General features: G+C 40.8%; 1 protein-coding gene across 1 annotated transcript; it reads right to left on the bottom strand.

Annotated features, from left to right (window-relative positions):
- Positions 1 to 704: 704 nt before the first annotated feature.
- Positions 705 to 11208, bottom strand: AUNIP (aurora kinase A and ninein interacting protein). The gene is made up of 3 exons (XM_074305784.1): positions 10856 to 11208; positions 4802 to 4943; positions 705 to 2716 (listed from the first exon to the last, which is right to left on the bottom strand). The coding sequence occupies exons 1-3, from the start codon at positions 10934 to 10936 to the stop codon at positions 1905 to 1907; spliced, it is 1035 nt and encodes a 344-aa protein (XP_074161885.1). The 5' UTR covers positions 10937 to 11208; the 3' UTR covers positions 705 to 1904.
- Positions 11209 to 13148: the final 1940 nt, after the last annotated feature.

Raw genomic sequence — 13148 nt, 5'->3', positions numbered from 1 at the left:
CACTTCCTGCAGAACAATGGAGGCTTCACAGTCTTCCCAAAACACTGGAAAGAAGCCAGCATGCTTAGCATTGGCTGCCCCGGGATTCCTAGCTTCAGCGTCCAGGTCCCCTCCCCCTACCCCTCAACCAATGAATACTAAGGTTCCACTATATTTACAAAATGTGTGGCACATAATAGGTCTTGAATTTTCCCTTCCACAGGAGAACTAATCTTTTGGCAAGGGAAAATTACAGCCAGTGTTGGAGAGCTCTGAACTGGTGATGTCTAAATCTCACTTAGTAAATTAACTTTTCTGAACCTCAAATTCTTTCAAAATATGGTAGCATAAGACCACAAAACAGACGGATTGCAATCTAGACTGGTGAAATACGATGGGCTTGCAATCCAAATTTATTTTTTACCTACAGCTAACCTTGTGTCCCTTCTTTGAGATGGGAAGTCTGCCAACCTACATCATGAGAATCCAAGACCCATCTTACTATTTACCACTGATCTCTAATTCTACTAGACTTCCTAGAGGTTGTTATTGTAGAAACAATGTTAGAAATCAGGAAAAATGTTGGTAGGGTTCATTTAAAATCGCAGAGTGTTACACTGAACCAACAGTATCCCAGATACTATCTAAAACCATTTTAAAAAATTTTTATTGCAAACTCATTCAACAAACAATATGGAATCAAATAACAAAACAAGCCATAAAACTTTTAACTTTCCAAAATAATTTATTTGCTCTTCTCATCTTTAGATTTAAAATTTTGTTGACTTTGTGCAAATTGCACATTTACAGACAGCAGGAAACTGGAATAGAGAAAAAATTACAATTTTATGACATACAAATCTGAAATATACTACTCTTCTGGAGACTACTTGAAACCTGAAACATACCCACCCTCTACAAATCTGGTATTTCTGAGTGGTGAGGTAAAGAGATTTGGATTATTGTCTTGTCACAACTGCAAACCATGGGACTATTGACAACTTAAATCCCTGTTTCAATTCATGTCCCAATTTGCTTCACAAAGCTATGTGCACATTCTGAACCCCAGTACTTCCTATATTCAAGCACTCCCCCTGAGGCTGTCATAGTCCTCAGCATTTCAAAAACGCTAGAGTGATTTTGGTTAAGCATAAGTCAACTTTAGCTTGTATATCTCTCCTCAGAAATCTGTTTGTCAAAAACAAATTATAAAGGAGAATCAAGGACCAGACCACACTTTCCACCTGAGTTGCAGCTGATGCTTAAAATCTTAAGCCAATTCTCACCTCAAGTTAAAATTAACACAAAACTCCATCGAGCAAAGCTTGGGATCTGTGGATGAAGGACATACTGATGGAATTACAGCCAGAGTGTAAAACCATATTGTAACCAAGCCAGAAGTTGGACACAAAGCACTTGGAAAGGCCAAGGCAAACCCTGCGGGTTTTCTGCAGAGTAACACGAGCCTGTACTGAAGTGTTTTGCTTTAAATAAATGCCAGTCACTCCACAGATCTCTTTGAAAGGAAATGGCACATAGGCATACACTGAAAAATAACACCAATGATAGGCCACACTCGGTTTTAATATTAGCTAGATTGAGATAGGGTAGCCTATATTGAGATCAATTCGGTAGTTTCTCTTCCAAAAAGAGCTGAGACCAATAATTCTCTCAGAAAGGGTGGCTGCCAATCTGTCTCTTCCAAAACTACTCCCTCAACAAGTGAAAGTACATGTTCACAATGAAAAAGCTCACAAATTGAGATGAAACTATATACTAAACTGTCTTCATTCTCTCAAAACTAGAACTGGAGCCATATCAAGATCACTATGTACTCTCAACCAAATGACAACACAAGGTAGTCATGTTACTTTTTCATCATCTGAATACTTAAGGGTTTAATGCCCTGTCACTAAAACAGAAGTTCAAAAACAGTGCTTAATAACTCTATTACCTTGAGAGTCCTGGGTAAAGAGCATATTAGTCTGGGAATTTAACTGAGAGATACCCAGGATAGACCTGTCCTGGCACTGAACCTGAGAATTAAGGGATATATGCAAGGGCTTTCTTGTAAGATTGGCTACATCTTGAAGAGCAGCTCGAGAAGGATGAGCAATGACCTTCTGGCCCTGGGAATCTTCTGTGAACAACTGGTTTCTCAAGCATGTGTCATACTGCTCACTATCCCAAGAAAAGACTTGATCAGAACAGGGACTTTGTTCCACTAACTCTGTGTCCCCTCCCCTCCTGGCCTTTCCTTTTTCTGCTTTGCCTTCTTGGTGGCCTTGGGGAAAGTCATAGAACTGTTTATTTTCTTTGGAAAATACTGTCTTTTCCAATTCTGCCCTATCCACTAGGTACCTGGTCTCTTGCCCTTGTCTACAATGTACTTTCCTACCCTCTCTTTCATGGGCTAACATACAAAAGTCTTCGGAGTTTGGGGTGAAGGCAAAACCTACTTCAGTAGAACCTACAATGTTCTGGTTTTGGCTACTGAGCACAGCTGATTTAGCCTCTTTGCAATAGTCAGAAACTTCCTTGGGAGATGGAGAGGGACAAATGAGCTCTTGAGATTCCTTAGTGACAGAAGCTGCTGGAGTTTCAGGACACTGGGCACACTCTTCCCCAGGGAAAAATGGAGGAGGATCCAACCATACCACATCTCTTTTCTGTTCCTTATTTCTTTGATTTGATGAACCAGGTGAAGGCCTTCCCTGCCCACCTTCATTTGCCTTTCCTGAAAAGACAACATATATGAAAAAGTCTAAATGGTCTGAGTGAAATCATACATCCTAATCACTATGGGCATATTTAGGCTACACTGCATGTTTCTGTAATATTGATGTTTGAAATATAAGCCACCATGAGAAAGTTCTTATCATTTCAAAGGAAGTCTTTGGATTCCTAAAACCTGCTCAAAGTCAGCCTACAAACAGCTAGATTTCTTCATACATTGTATATGCACTTCACAACAAATGTTCCCGAAAAACTGTAAATATTGTAATGTTTAAAAATTCCATTTTATCGGGGCAGCTAGGTGGCGAAGTGGATAGAGCACCAGCCCTGAATTCAGGAGGACCTAAGTTCAAATCTGGTCTCAGAAACTTAACACACTTCCTAACTGTGTGACCCTGGGCAAGTCACTTAACCCGGGGGGGGGGGGGAAAGAAGGCGGAATTCCATTTTATCAAGTGAGTTGATACCAAGATCATTCTGAAAAATTATTTTCCAAAAATAGAAACTGACACTGTATTGAAAAACTTAACTTTTTTTTTTTCATTTCAATGAAAGATGAAACTTGCTGAAACCTATTTTTCCTTTAATTAATCAAGAAACAAGGAGTGTGGAAAGTAAGCTGGCCTAAAAGCAAAAGCACCCTAGTTTGTTTTAGGTTTAGCCACGACCAGCTTGGGCAAGTCAACACTACCTCTCTTGAGCTTCATTTTATCTCTTTAAAATGAAGGGTCTAAACTAGATGTTCTCTTCCAGCTCCAAACAGTATATGTTCTAAGGTTCTTCATCGCTCCAAAACTGTGTACATGCAGTTGACATGAATTAAAATGTAAATGTTACTTTATAGTTATCCTAAGCTGAATTACAGGAGGGCAAAACCATTGTGTTCTGCTTAATAGTGACTATATATTTACTTAGTGCTGGCTGGATATGCCAAACACACACAAATCCATGACATCAGGTCTCAAAGATTATATTAACTCTCCTATTTGGGGCAACCCTTGTGAACAGATTGAAGGACAGCACCAATTCCCCTTTGTCCTTGAGGGCTTCATAGGAAGAGATTACAAAAATAGTCCAATCAGGCATTGTAAAGAAGTTAAGGTCGCTAAATAATGATAAAGGCAATGAATGATATCCAGAAAGCTCAGGATGGATTTGAGGTTCTCTTATATATACATATGTATACATACATAAATATGTACATACACACACACACACACACACACACCCCACATATAAAAAAAAAAAAAATATATATATATATATATAAAACTGGATATATAACTCAGGAAAGGGTCTTTGGCTCCAGGGGTCACTATGACAATACAATTTTCCAGTAAAGAAAGTCATCAGCACAAATTTCTCCAAACTACACTGACATTTCATCTCTTCTGGTGATATTATAGTTTATATCTGGTTGATATAATGATGATTTAATAGCTGGAAGCGACACTACATGTTATCGAGACTAAATCCTACATTCTATAAAAGGGAGAAATTATGAACTTGAGGGGAAATATAACAGATCAAAGTGACTAAGTAAAGAGTAGGACAAACTAAACCCTGGTATCTCAATTTCCCTTCTTTCTACTGAACTATGCTGCCAAGTTGTCCTGATACATAACAGATATCTTTATTTAGCTAATACCTATGGTTATTGGTACTCAGATATTTCTTACAGAATTGTGCATGGGCTACTTTGGTTCTATATTAGTAACAATTGCAATAGCAATAACAATTCTTATTAATAATAATACTTATTATTTATGGTTACAAAAGTACTTTATGGTTACAAAATACTTTATACATATCTTATTTGATGCCTTCATAATACAAGGCATCTACAAAAAGTAGATAGTATGAGACTCCCCCCCATTTCATAGAGAAACAGAGGCTTAAATATCTTAAGAGGCTTACTTAAGATCACAAACCTAATAAAAGTATAGAGTCAGTTCTAGAATTCAGGTGTATGCTCCTTCCATTAAAGAATAGTTGCCTATACATTTCTCTATTTCTTAACTAAGTAAAGTGAACTACAAATACTCTGCCTTCCCCACATCCCCCCTCCCCCCCCAGTGGTCAGTACCTGACTTTGAAGTGAAAAATGATGCAATGACAGTCTGCCTGGTACCCACAGGTTGAGCTCTTCTTTGAGTAAAACCAACAATAGTTTCTCTCTCACTTCTAGCTGGAGGCAGCATTCTGGTGATAGGATTGGATAATCGAGTCTAAGAAGAAAAAGGTGGGGGGGGAGGGAGATCAAACCTAAAGATATAAAACATCAGCTGGAAAGGAGACATTCTATATCCCCCTTTGTTCGGGTCTCTCCTGACTTAAGTTGATTTTATTCTATTCTCTGGGCAATTTACTTCAAGGACCATCTTGTTAATTCTTATCTGTTTCACAGCTAGTTTTCTAGGACAGTTTATTTCAATAAAGCCCATCAATTTCATTCCCCTAGAAATAGTCAGGCTGATTACAAAACCAGAATTTTCATAAAGATTTCAGGTATGATACTATTAATACGATTAGCCATGATCAATAGAATCATATATTTTGAGTCGTCTTTCCCAACAGTAGTGATGATTGGTCAATAACTACTTCCTCTGATCTAATAATGCTTATCCTTAGCAATGTGATTTTGTAAGATGTTAGCTGGAGTTCTACATAAAAATACTGAGAGAAGCAAGCGAATACTTCTGGATCGAAGCTCCTGGTTCTAACACTTAACTGCTTAGTCACAAAGCATAAGTTATATTTCCACCTCCCACTGTAAAATATTAGAAAAACTTACTTCCGAGAAGGATCTAAAGAGAGAGAAAAAAAAAAAAAAAGAAGAAGGAAATCTTGAAAGAAAACAGATGAGCAGTACTGCTTTGAAAATTACTTGTTGCAGAAAATGATATTCACACACATGTATTGTACTTAGACTATATTGTAACACATGTAAAATGTATGGTATTGCCTGTCGTCGGGGGGAGGGAATAAGGGAGGGGGGGTAATTTGGAAAAATGAATACAAGGGATAATATTATAAAATATATATATATATATAATAAAAAAAAATTTAAAAAAAAAAAAAAAAAAAAAAAGAAAATTACTTGTTGCAAGAAAATGGTATTTACACACATGTATTGTATCTAGGTTATATTGTAACACATGTAAAATGTATGGGATTGCCTGTCATGGGGGGGGGGAGGGAGTAGAAGGAGGGGAGGATAATTTGGAAAAATGAATACAAGGGATAATATTATAAAAAATATATATATAATAAAAAAAAGAAAAGAAAATTACTTGTTGCATTTATTATATAAGAAATTCTTATTTTACTTGATGTTAAATAAAAAGGATGGGGGAGCTCTAAATTAAATACCCATTTCTACTACTTACTTAGTTATGTGATCACTTATAAGATCAAATTTAAGAACACTTTAAAAAAATTTTTTTTTATTTATGTTTTGTTTTACATCAGCTATATTTCTCAATATATCCTTTCTCCAACAGCTATCCCTTACAAAAAAAGAGGGGTAGGGAAACCAATTCAGCAAAACTAATCAGCACTTTTAAAAAAAAATCTGAAATTATATAAACCATTCCACATCCATAGTCTCCCACCTCTACAAAAAAGACAAGGATATGCCTTTTCATATATCTTCTTTGGGAGGCAAGTTTATTCATAACACAACATTCATTTTCATTTGTTTTGTTGTTTTTATTTACATTTTTGTACACTGGTAGGTAGCACACTGCTTAGAATACTGGGCCTAGAGTCTCAGGAAGACCAGACTTTAAATACTTTCTCAGATCTAGGATAAGATACTTAACTGTCATTTGCCTCAGTTTCCTCAACTGTAAAATGGGGATAATAATAGTATCTACCCTCCTAGGATTATTTTGAGACCAAATGAGATGTTTGTAAAGTTTCTGGTGCACAGCAGGTGCTTTATTAATATTAACTTCTTCCCTTCCCCCACACCCTCATCTACACTAAACACAGTATTTTTCTGTGTTTTTTCCCCTTCTTTTTGCTATACAGATTCATCACTTCTTACAGAGCAGTTAATATTCCCTTACCTTAAATACCCCAACTTGCCTATCCATATCCCCATCAATAATGAATTTTATTTCTTTGATCTCCTTCTCCACAGATCTGACAGATAAACTATCCTATCTTCTTCTAATTTGCTTATAATATCACTCTTTATGTCTAAATCATGAATCTATTTTGACCATATGTTGGTATATGGTATTAGGTATGGGTCAATGCTTAGTTTCTGCCATATCAGTTTCAAATTTTCCCAGCTGGGGTCTTTGGATTTGTGAAATACTAGATTGCTATAGTTATTTTGTTCTGTGAACCTAACCTATATTCCACTGATTGACTACTTTATTTCTTAGCCAGTTCAAAAAAATGTTTTGATGACCACTGCTTTATGATATAGTTTTATGTCTAGCACAGGTAGACCACCTTCATTAGCATTTTTCCATTAATTCCCTTGAAATTCTTGACCTTTTGTTCTTCCAGATAAACTTTATTATTATTTTTTCTAGATCTATAAAATAATTTACTAGAAGTTTGATTGGTATAGCACAAAAGATTACTTTCCGTAGTATTGTCATCTTTATTATATTTGCTTGGGCAAATGAGCACTTGACATTTTTCCAACTGATTAGATCTGACTTTAATTGTGCAGAAAGTGTTCAAATTCTTTATTTACTCAAAAAAATTTACATCATACACACATATATGCAGGATTATATCCTTAGCAGTGGAATCTCTAGGTCAAAGAATGGGGAAATTTTTGTCATTCCTTAGTTTGATTCCGAATTGATTTCCAGAATGACTAGCTTAAATGCAGGCTTTAACAAAGCCTTAATATTCCTGTTTTCTTTAACACCTCCAACATTAACTATTCTCACCTTGTGTCACCCTTTGCCAATTTGATGGATGAGTTATTTTAATTTAAACTTATCATTAATGTGGCAGGTAGTCTTTCTTCTGGCTGGTGATAATATGCAATTCTTTTCAAGCACTTTTTAAATATCAACTGAAATATGATTTTTGGTCGCATATTTCTCTTGCCTCTATAGCTTGATAATTTTAGATGCTTATCTTTGATAAGATACCTGATACAAAGATTTTTCTACCAATCAACAGCAGAAATTTTGAAATACAAGTCATTCCCCAATTGATTAAATGGCCAAAGAATATGAGCAGACAATATTCAAATGAAATTAAAAGCCATCTATAGTCATGAAAAAATGCTTTTAATTGCCGATTAGGGAAATACAATTTTTTTTTCCCTCTGAGATAATTGGGGGTTAAGTGACTCATACAGCTAGAAAGTGTTAAATTCCTGAGACCAGATTTAATCTCAGGTGCTCCAGACTTCAGGGGGGAAATGCAAATTTAAACAACTTTGAGGTACCACCTTACACACCTCAGATTGTGTAAAATGACAGGAAAAGATAATGATAAATGAGATACTAATGCATTGTGAGTGGAGTTGTGAATTGATCCAACATACAGTAGAGCAATTTGTAGCTATGCCCAAAGGGCTACAAAATTGTGCTTTATGCACAATTCATTTGCTACAGACCCCGCCCTTGGTTGCTTTGGGGAAGGAAGGAGAGAGAGAAAAGGAACTGACCCCATCTCGGTTTAGGACCTCAGTTTACTCCTCATCAATATGATTCATAAGGAAATATGAAAAAAGTGAATGTACATATATAATCCCCCCAAAATGTTTTTACATGTAACTGGGGAAAATATTTTAAATGTGAAAATTCATTCCTTAGCCAGAGCTGTGAAAAGTATCTGATCTGATTTTCATATAATTTTTTATGGTATAACATTCAATATTCAGGTTACATATGAATTGATTTATTAAGTATTTAAGTTAAGGTTCAGGAAACCTGTAGAAAGCAGCATTTGAGCTGAGTTGTGAAGGAAGTCAGGCCTTTTAAAAGACATATGAGAAAGAACATTCTAAACATGGGGGAAAGACAGGGGAAAGACTGAGAGATGGGAAATAGAATATAAGGAGGGGAACAGCAAGTAACCCAGTATGGCTGGATCACAGAATACATAAGAGTAAAATGTGAGAAGAGTTGAAAGATGTAATTAAATTCTGAACAAAGAACTTTATATTTGAAAACTTGAAAGTAAAAGGGAACTACTAGCATTTATAAAATGGGGTCAAGAGAAGTGAAATGGTCAAGCCTATGCTTTAGAAACACCACTCAGTGGTTTAGTGCAGAACATGGATTGGAGTAGAAAGAGGCTTGAGAGAGAAAAACCAATTAGGAGGTTATTATAATTGTCCCAGCAAGAAGTGATAAGGGCCCCAATAAGGGGGTGGCTGGCTATGTGAGTGGAAAGAAGCTGGTGGACCTATCAAATTGCTTGCCTTCTTAAATGAGGGATAAGGGGAGGAAGAGAATTTGGAACTCAAAAATTTCCAAAAATAAATGTTAAAAATTGTTTTTATGTATAATTGGAAAAAATAAAATATATCTAAGAAGTGAAAAAAATTGTTATGAAGGTAGAAATGACAAAATTTTCCAACTGTTAGGCTACTAGATACTGGGCCCTGGAGTCCAGAAGATCTGAGTTCAACTCTGTACTCAAGAAAATAGTATTGTGACCTGGGGCAAATCACTTAAAATCTCTACCTGCCTCAATTTCCCCAAGTAAAATAGGGATAGTAATAGTCCCTATATCTCCCAAAGTTATTGTATCAAATGAGATAATATGTAAAGTTGCCCAAGGCTTGTTTCCTATGCCTCAGGGAATTCTCTCTTCCAAATTTAAGTAATATCCCAAAAAGTGACCCTAAGCTCCTTGAAGATAAAGTTTGTATTGCTCAATTGTATTAGTATCCCCAGTACTTAGTACAAAACCAGCATAAAATGAGTGTTTAATACTCATCTACCTACGCATTCTTCTAACCAGTGAAATTAGAATGGGGAATCTCTCTCCCAATTAACGTATTAAGGGTTCCTCTAAGTTTTCAGGGCAGGACTGGGAAGTAATTTTCTAAGTTAAGTAAACATAACTTTGAAAAATATTTATAAAAAACGGCTAAGTTTAGGATGTGAACTAAAGTCCTAACCCTCATACTTAAGTGATTATACATACATTGTAAAGTATGTTTTTTTGGTTCTACAAACAAAAGAACTCAAAGTTATTGTAAACCTCGGCTTTCTTATGTGTAAGCTGGGAATACTACTACTTGCTACTACCTACAGGGTCATGATAAAGAAGCACTTTTCAAACTTTCAGGAGACGATTAACTTCCTTGAAAACAAAAATTCTTTCTAAAGAAAGTTGGTCTAAATGTGTTAAGTATTAAAGTTTTTTCCTCCTTACACAATTAATGGAATTGCAGAAGCTACGTGGGGTTCAAATCTCAGTTCCATTCCTGAACTCGTCCCACGAAACTGTGACATTAATAAAGTCAACTTAACTTGAATTCAGTTTTCTGCAAAATGGGCAAATAATCCCTGAACTTCCTGACTTCACTCTAGAGAACCAAATAAAGTAACAAATGTAACACGCTTTAAACTGTAACGCGCTCTGCCAGTGTTAACTGTTGCCGTCCAGATCCCGCCACAGAATCAACACTCTACAGAGTCTTTATCTTCCCCTAGTTTATTCTCTCCCCGATTCTCTCCAGGGCCGGACTAGAAGGAGGCACGTTGGGAAGCTCTGCTCGCAAGCTTGCCGAGGGGGAGGCCGGACTTCAGGTTGTCCGCCGCCCTCCATCATTCGGAACCTCTCTTCTTCTGAGGTTCACGCCAGTCATCTCTGCCACCCAATCAAAATTCTGGGAGCTGCCCAGGTCATGCCCCTTCTTCCTTCCTCAGGGACTCTGGCGCCTGGCTTAAATTCTGCCCTCTCTCCAGTTCCTGCCCTCAAACTTGTGGACTTTGATCCACACACTGATTCTCTTGGTCCTCAGCCCGTCCCTCACGATAGGCACATCCCCCCTCACTTTGGTCCCTACGTCCGAGCTACCCTCCCGCCCCTCACATTTGTTCCCTACAACTGGACAACTCCCGCCCCCCCTCACCCTGTCCCTAAGGTCCGACGCTCTCCGCCCCTCACCCCTGCCAGCGCTCCCGCCTGGGTAGCCCACCTGAATTTTGCGTCTCTTCAGTGCCGCCGCATCCAGCCACACGCCGCAGGCCTCGGCCTCGGCGGGCCCTCTTCTCCTCATGGTCGCTACGGTCTTCCTTTCTAGGGTGGACCGGGCCGGGTCGGGCCTCCTGCCTGGTTTCCTGACAGACCTTCCCGCCGAAGCCTGGGACGCGCGCCAACAGCAGTTTGGATCTCGCGCCGGCGTAGTGGGAGGGGCAGAGCGCGGCACCAACGAGAAAAACGCGTGCAGGACTTCTCGCGAAGCCAGCCCCTCCTGCTCGCTGGCCTCGCCCAAACCCCGCCCCTAGGCAGCCAAGAACCTACCCGCTCTCGCCCCTGGCCTCGTTACCTAGGGAACCGCCTCCACATGTACTACACATTTCCTCCGAGCCCCGCCCACCTCCCACCTCCCACAATGCTCCCGGCCCTAAATTACTTGCTGCCTCTCCTTCGCCCACTTAGGGCCCCGCCCATCTCGACTTCTACTGCCCCCAAGCTTCTTGCCTGGGTTTCCAGCCTCGAGGGGTCCCCGGTCGGGCCTGTGGCTAGCTTTGATTAGGCCCTACCCACGGCGCTGGACCGCTCCTCTCGCCACCTGTGGGCCCCTTCCCCGCGGTGTCCCCGCTTTGATGTTTACTGTGATGTCCGACCCCGTCCCTACACCTCCCCCTCTCCACCTGCAGGCCGGGCCTTGGTCCCCGGCTTTGATCCCGGCCTCAGAATCTAGTCTGGGTCGCACGCGGAGCCGTGCGCTCGCAGCCCCCAGCCCGGCTCCGGGCTCTGAACGGGTGCGACAAAAGCTCTGACCAGCCGGAAACAAATGCGAGTCCAGTTAATATTTATTAAGGCCCGCTACAGTCCAAGCCGTGGGCCGGGAGAATCAGCCGCGCCGGCCTCTCCGGGAGGGCCGACCCCGGGCTGCCTCCTTCCCTCAGCGGGGCTGCTGCGGCCGGAGGCGGCGGCGGGAAGTTTGTGAAGTCTGAGGGCCGGGCTGTCTTCCCCAGGCAGTCACTCGGCCGCGCCCCAGGGACAGCGTTCTGCCCCCGGACTGCCCTCAGATCCGCTCCCAAGCCTCAGAGAAAAGCCCCCTGGAAGAAGGGCGAGCAGACGGCTGTCCCGCGGAGAAAGGGCTTCGGAGAGCCTGAGCTCTAACCTTAGTCATGGAACTTCATTGCCGTGAGACTTGGGACGGCTCGGTTACCGCCAGACCTCAATTTCCTCGTTAAATGAGGAAGGTATTAAAAGGGTTGCGTTCCCCACCCCCACTGCTCCCGGCTCGGGAAGCTCACTCAGCCCCGAGGGGCGAGACCTGAGCAGAGATTATCTGAGGGCCAGGCCAGGGAGCCCCAAAGCCCCCCCTCCCAGGGCAGCTAGGAGGTGGGCTGGGCCACACGGAGCTAACATGTTCTGGTTTTGGCCTGGGACCCCAAAAAGAAAACACCTTTGGATCAAAAGAATAGTCTCAGCGGTTTGGGGAAGGAGACTGCACAAAGTTCCCTCCCCGCATGCTTTAGTGGACAACAGAGGCTTTCAGAGGGTGGGAGTTTGGGGAAGGGGGGGGCCACAGGAAAGAATAAGTATTGCTATTTTGTAGCCCTCCAACTCAGCAAGTTATGGTTCTTCTGTTCGCTCCAAACTACATCTTGGGGCATCTTCTGTAGCTGAAAAATGCCCACAAGATTTGCTGGGAGAGAAGGAAGTTTGGTATCCCACGCCAAAAAGAAAGTCTCAATCCCAAGAATCTGAAACCCCCTCATTTTTACCACTGAGGGTTACTGAGCTTTGAGACCACTCGAGAGTCTTCTGGGAACGCCCTCAAATCCACCTGACTTCCCCACCCACCCACCAGTTGTTTCCATCTCCCAGATAATCTCAAGAACCCTGGACTTTGCCTGGGAGCTAACCTGCCAACCAATTGCATACCCCTTTGCTCAAGAGACAGGAGCCAATGCTGCAGTCATCTCACTTAAAAGTGGGGAGGAGGAACTACTAACCACCTCCTAGTGGTCATCTTAACCACACTCACCTCTCCAAGTCTATTTCTTCCAGCTGCATAGAAAAAGAGATGGATGAGTAATGCATATATGAGAGGATAGAAAAGATGAAGGGTCTACTAGGATTAGTTAGCAGAGACAAATGTCCTAGCATCCTAAAGCCTCATAGCATGACCATCTTCCTATTACAGTCCAGATCTATTGTTCTTTCAAACCCCTTCCAAAAGGGGGGGGGGGAGGAGAGGGCATTGGGTGGCAGAGGTAGGGAGTGGGGGTGGGGCACTTAAGATTCACCAA

Source organism: Sminthopsis crassicaudata, chromosome 3 (assembly GCF_048593235.1).
Source record: "Sminthopsis crassicaudata isolate SCR6 chromosome 3, ASM4859323v1, whole genome shotgun sequence".
Classification (NCBI taxonomy): domain Eukaryota; kingdom Metazoa; phylum Chordata; class Mammalia; order Dasyuromorphia; family Dasyuridae; genus Sminthopsis; species Sminthopsis crassicaudata.
The sequence above is the reverse complement of the archived record's forward strand: the minus strand, read 5'-3'. Positions and strand labels throughout refer to the sequence as shown.